This window comes from Mustela putorius, unplaced genomic scaffold (genome assembly GCF_011764305.1).
Source record: "Mustela putorius furo isolate JIRA1106 unplaced genomic scaffold, ASM1176430v1.1 tig00003988_pilon_pilon_pilon, whole genome shotgun sequence".
Classification (NCBI taxonomy): domain Eukaryota; kingdom Metazoa; phylum Chordata; class Mammalia; order Carnivora; family Mustelidae; genus Mustela; species Mustela putorius.
Window position 1 is genome coordinate 10,476,947 of NW_025422127.1, and position 6,000 is coordinate 10,482,946.

The following is a 6,000-nucleotide window of genomic DNA, read 5'->3' on the forward strand; positions in this document are numbered from 1 at the left end:
CCCGCAGGCCCTCCTCTGCTCCCTTCTGCCCTCAGAAGCTTCTGTAGGAATGAGCACCTCTCCCTTCATCCTCTGGGACTCTACCTTTGCAGCCCAGCCCAGCCCTCCCCACCCCCGCAAAGCACCTCCCCCTTTCCCGGAGGGAGATGAGAAGGAACAGGGCCAGGACAGGGGTCTCACCACTCCTGTAGGGTTCGAGCAATGGCACTAAGATCCTGGCGCTGGATGTCCCGCCCAATGCTGTAGTCAACCTCCAGTCGCTGGTTGCGCTGGTCCAGGGAGCCGCGGAGCACGTCGGCATACACTGCCTCGATGACAAGGTCTTCCAGCTGCCGCACGTTACGCAGGGCGAGGGCCTCCAGCAACACTGCATATGGGATACACTGGGGCGCAGGGAGGTTGGGCTGGGATTTGTGAGGCTCTCCAGCAGAGAAGGGCTTCCAAGAGTCTTCCCTCCATCCCCCCCACCCCCACCCCAGCTCCCCTGCCTACGCTCCATTCCTATTCCTTTTTTTTTCTTTTAAACATTTTATTTAGGGGCGCCTGGGTGGCCCAGTGGGTTGGACCTCTGCCTTCAGGTCAGGTCATGATCTCAGGGTCCTGGGATCAAGCCCCACATCAGGCTGTCTGCTTGGTGGGGAGCCTGTTTCCCCTCTCTCTCTGCCTGCCACTCTGCCTACTTGTGATCTCTCTCTGTCAAATAAATAATAAAATCTTTTAAAAAATAAAATAAAGATTTTATTTATTTGACACAGAGAGAGAGAGAGACACAGCAAGAGAGAGTACATAAGCAGGGGAGTGGGAGAGGGAGAAGTAGGCTTCCCACCGTGCCCGGAACCCGATTGTGGGGCCTGATCCCAGGACCCTGGGATCATGACCTGAGCCAAAGGCAGGAGCTTAAGGACTGAACCACCCGGGCACCCTCCACTCCTACTCCTAAAGGATTTCCTCTAGGGGCACCTGCGTGACTCACTCATTAAGCTTCTGCCTTGGGCTCAGGTCATGATCCCAGAGTCCTGGGATCAGGCCTCACCATCCGGTTCCCAGCATGGTGGGAAGCCTGCTTCTCCCTCTCCCACTCCCCCTGCTTATGTTCCCTCTCTCACTGTATTTCTCTCTGTCAAATAAATCAATAAAATCTTAAAAAATAGTATTAATTTTTTAAAAAAATTCCTCTAAAAGGCTCGCCTAAGGCAAATTAAGTTAAAGTACCATCCCCTGAGAAATAACCTCCTGAGAAGCACGACGTTTAAGATTTACGTTCCCCTCGGGGCACCTGGGTGGCTCAGTGGGTTAACCCGCTGCCTTTAGCTCAGGTCATGATCTCAGGGTCTTGAGATCGAGTCCCGCACCAGGCTCTCTGCTCAGCAGGGAGCCTGCTTCCTCCTCTCTCTCTCTGCCTGCCTCTCTGCCTACTTGTGATCTCTCTCTGTCAAATAAATAAATAAAATCTTTAAAAAAAAAAAAAAGATTTACGTTCCCCTACCACCCTTCACCTCCCACCCTACAGAGGAAGAAAGTGACATCTGCCTGGGCATCAGTTCTCTGGCCACAGCTCAGGACAGCACAGACCCTGGTCCAGATAAGCCTGATGTAACAAGAGCACGGGGTGGGGGTGGGGTCTGAGTTACTTAACCGTTCATACCCCACTTCCTTCCACAGAGGCACCTCAGGCCAATGAGCCTGGTTTAGGTCAAATCATGGGGACCACAGGAAAGTCAAGGAACAGCTGAGAATATGTAGGTGGGTGGGAGAGGGATATTTAATAAGAAAGTGAACCCAACTGAAACTAGAGAGATATGTCTGGGTTATGCACTTCTGACTGGCAAACAGAAGCCTGGCACTTCACCAGAAGAGAGAGCCTTGTCCCCACATCTGAAAGCTGAGGCCGTTTGTGTGGAACTTTCTTTGTTTTTATTTTTGTTTTTTGGTTTTTGCCTTTTTGAGATTTCTATCTATTTAATTGAGAGAGAGAGAGAGCGCCTGCACACGCTACTGTGAGTGAGCACAGCTCAGGGGGCGGTGTGGAGAGGGAGAGGGAGAAGCAGACTCCACACTGAGCAGGGAGCCCCGATTGGGGCTTGATCCCAGGACCACGACCTAAGCCGAAGGCAGACGTTTAACTGACTGAGCCACTCGGGCACTCCTGTGTGGGACTTCCTATAGTGAGAAGGAAGGTGATCGCATTAACAAGCGAATGGCACTCTGGTTGCTATTTTGACCCAAAATGCAAAAAATGTTGAATGAAAAACAAAAACAAAACAGAAAGCAAAGAAAATACTATTCAGCCCAAAAGGCTGCTGCAGGAAGTGGAGCTCAGATACAGACCTTGGAGGGACGTGGGGTTTAGGGAAGGCAGAAGAGCGACAGTGTGGGCAAAGGCTGTCTGAGAGCAAATTCCCTTCAGACAGGCCCTTCGAAGGGACATTCCGCTTCGGTTCAGAACCCGGTTGGCTTGGGGTGGGGGTGGTATATGGAGAGAGACAGTCACTCACCTTGACTTTGGCAGCCAGGGTGACAACTGATAGGTGCCGAAGCTTATTCTTCTGAGCCTCTGTGAGCGGGGGAAGATTCCGGGCTTCAGCTAGGAAGAAAAGACAAGTATAGGAAATCCTGATTACACTTTTGTGGGAAGCCCTAGCCTCCTTCCCTTGCTTCTTCATCTTTTTTTTTCCCCCAGTTTTCCATGCCAATTCAAGTCTTAACTCTGACCCTGTGTACCGTAGAAAGGTTTCCCAGGAATTCCTTCTAGTCCTTCCAAAAATTGCCCTTCTCCCACCTCCACTACTCCAGAGCTCCAGCCCTCTTAGGTTACCTAAGTAATCAGCATATGTCCCGTAAGCAAACACTGTGAGCAGCCGGAATGTGGAAGCGAAGTCACTCTCAGCCAGCTGCAGGAACATGAAGGAAGAGGTGACAGGATGGGCCTCTCTCCAGTTTCCCAGCCTCACTTCTTTTGAATTCCACTTTCTGGCCCTATCTTTCCCCTCTCCCACGGGCTCTTCCAGCTCACCAAAAGGACTTCTCTGCCTCTCTGATCACTCTTGCCATTGGAAGGCCTCATTTCCACCTCTAGGCCCTTATTTGCACTACCCCACCCCCCTTCCCCCAGAAATCCACCATACCCTCTTCCTCCATATGTCTTCATTCTTACCCTAAATTCAGAATTGAACACATTCAGAGTGTTCAGTAGTGTGTGTGGGCACGTGCACACCCAGACATTGCAAATTGTATTTTGGTCCTTTGAGTGTGTTTAGGATTTCTGAATCTGCATATCATCAGGCAGTCTGCTGTTCTTGCCAAGTCACCAAAGACTCCTGTGTTAGCCTCATTCATCTCTGACAGCTGCGCGGCCTCAGCAGGCGCTGGAATTTGTGGCCTCTGTGTCAGACTTCTAGCACCCAAGCGGCTTCATCATCCAGGCCAGCTCACTCACTCACCTCCTATCACTGATCACTCATTCTGGCATTTAATCGATCAAACCCTGAGGTTATTACCCAAGAATATCTTTTTTTCCAATAAGATGACAGACCCAGGCCCTGGTATCCCACCCACCTATGTCTAGCAGAACTAGGCATATATTCAGCTCTCAATAAATACTTACTAAATAAGTAATTTAACATGTCCATATCCATTCATCTTATCTCTGCAACTGGAATATAAGTTTTAGAAGGGTAATAGGCACTGTGTCTTGTACTTTTTTGGAATTCCCAGGTGACTAGCAGAGAGATAAACAAGCACCCAATAAATGCTTCTTTTTGTTCACCTTAATGGACCCTCTTTAGTTCCACTGCAGAGGAAATCAGGGAAAGAAGGCAGCTAGAGTATTCTCCATATACCCCAGAGTGATCCCCAAAGGCAAAATCCATCAACTCAGTCAATCATTGGCCCTCAAAAACCTAATATAGTCTGCCTACATACCAATGCCCTAGCATCTCAGGACATGGGGTGAGGTCATACATCTTGGTGACCCACCCACTCTAAATGTTAAATTGTTTACTCTGCCACTTCTATGTGAACAGTTCTCTCTGCTGTGTTCCTAGCATCTTGCCACATGTCTTCCAGGGAAAAGACCTTCTAATACTTCTAGACCCATTTCTAACTTAAGGGAATTAACAAAGGGTACAAAGTGGGAAAGGAGAGTATGCCAATTTCATGTTTATTGCCTTTCATTTGTACTGGACTTTAAACTTCCCATAATCTGTCCTGATTTCTGTAACTGACAGTGAAGGGCAGTATCAGCTCCAATGTTAAAGGGAAAACAGAGAAACAGAGGTCCTAAAGGAAAAATGACCTGATCAAGGGGACATGGTCTTATTGAGAGCTACTAAGTGGGCGGAGACAGGCTGGAATCAGGTTTCCTTTTCTGAATCACGTGCTCTTTTGCTTAAAAATGAAAAATAGTGGGTTTTACAGATTCATCATCATCAAAGGAAAGTAAGAGGTTTACTTGCCTACTTATTTTTGCCAGCTGCTAATTAATCATCATCATATTCTTGTTCAACTGAATGGTTATGGAGTTGCAAATGAGCCCTGCCCACCCATTCTCAAGTTCAATCTTAGCCCCAAGCTTCCCTGTGGGCTTTCCAGGCCAGGAACCCACCTCTCTAACATTAGGCATATCCAGCAGTTCCCCAAACACGTAGACACCAGGAGCCTCCAGCACCTGGTGGATGAGTGTGGCCAGCGCTGCCCCCTTGGCCGACTTGGCCAGGAGCAGAAATTGTTCCTGGTTCTGCCCTGTCACCTTCACCTCGGCACTCATGGCTGCACTGAGCTGGGGGGACCTGGGCTCAGGATATCTGGAGCTGCAAGGAAAGAGAATGTGAAGTTGGAGGCCCCTGAACACTGGGAGGGCTGGAAGCACAGTAGCCGGGGCTGGACTGCAGAGACACTGAGTCACTTCTGCAAATGAGGGATGAGAGATGGAGCAGTCTAAAACTTGGATCTAAAAATCCTAAAATCGGCCACTTTGATGGAAGCCTGGCTGAGACAGGGTTGCCACGCCCCCTCCCCCAAACTCGGGCCTGATCCCAAGTCCCACCACGTGCACCCCATTGAACCCCAAGGCACAGGATGTGGTGGGGTAAGGGGTATCACATGGTGTCCACCCCGACAACGCTCCCTCAAATTTCCACGGTGCCCCGCAAGTGCCCTCAATCACGTGACCTCACCCGCAAGCTCCTTCCACGTGGCTCCGCCCCCTCCCTTAAAGAGGCCGCCCAGGGACCGTGGGCTCACGGCTACTGCCCCGTCGTACCCTGGGTCAGACTCTGCGGGCCGCTACCTAGAAGCTTCGTCTTCCAGCACACCGGGCGGGGCCGGAGCTCCGTCACCTCCGGCAGCAGTTCCGAGCCTTTCCTGCCACCTCCCTGCAGAGTCGCTCTGGCCACTAAACTCTATGGCTGGCTTCCGCGTCGTACTTCCGCTCTTACGAGGCCGGTTTCGGGCGGGCCATGTCCCTCCCCCCCGACCTCCGCACCGCAGAAGCTCCTGCAAGCGCCAGTCATTCTACTCTCTGATTGGTTGTTGAGGAAGAATGACGGGCGCCTCCCCCCCGCCCCCATTCTGTTTCAATAAAACTTTATTGTCAGATGAGCGCTGGACGGTAAATGCAGATGGGCGTCCCCGGTCTCCGCAGGTACCGGCTGGTTATGTGTCGGCTCATAGCTGCCAGGAATCTGGAGATCTGGGCTGCACAGGGAACATGGGGCGACAGGAAAATTGTAATGGGAAAGAGAGGGAGGAGGGGAAAAGGGAGGGAGGGAAATGAGAGGAAGGAGACAACTAGCAATAATAGAAGTTTAGCAACAGGGGTCCCCTGCCTAGTTTTTTTTTTTTTTTTTTTTGAGGAGCAAGAGGAAAGAAGTGGAAAAAGTAAAGGAAGTCATATAGGTAACATGTGTTGAGTGCTTCCTATTGTATCCTGTTGAATCCTCCTAACTATTCAGATCCCCACTGTGACTTCAGAACACGGTTTATGATGATGGCCTGTACTTG

At 50.4% G+C, this 6,000-nt stretch overlaps 1 protein-coding gene across 5 annotated transcripts in view; it reads right to left on the reverse strand.

Annotated features, from left to right (window-relative positions):
• The window catches only part of COPS7A (COP9 signalosome subunit 7A), a 26,868-nt gene extending 21,430 nt beyond the window's left edge, over positions 1–5,438 (reverse strand). The window contains exons 1-5 of one of the 5 annotated variants that reach the window (XM_045071826.1): positions 5,288–5,438; positions 4,604–4,808; positions 2,816–2,891; positions 2,496–2,584; positions 181–383 (exon numbers count right to left, since the gene is read on the reverse strand). In XM_045071826.1, the coding sequence (XP_044927761.1) occupies positions 181–383; positions 2,496–2,584; positions 2,816–2,891; positions 4,604–4,765 (530 nt within the window). In that variant the 5' untranslated portion in view covers positions 4,766–4,808; positions 5,288–5,438. Of the gene's footprint in view, positions 1–180; positions 384–2,495; positions 2,585–2,815; positions 2,892–4,603; positions 4,809–5,174 lie in introns of all 5 variants that reach the window. The other 4 variants (XM_045071825.1, XM_045071824.1, XM_045071827.1 and 1 more) reach the window with 4 other exon arrangements.
• Between the last annotated feature and the right edge of the window lie 562 nt (positions 5,439–6,000).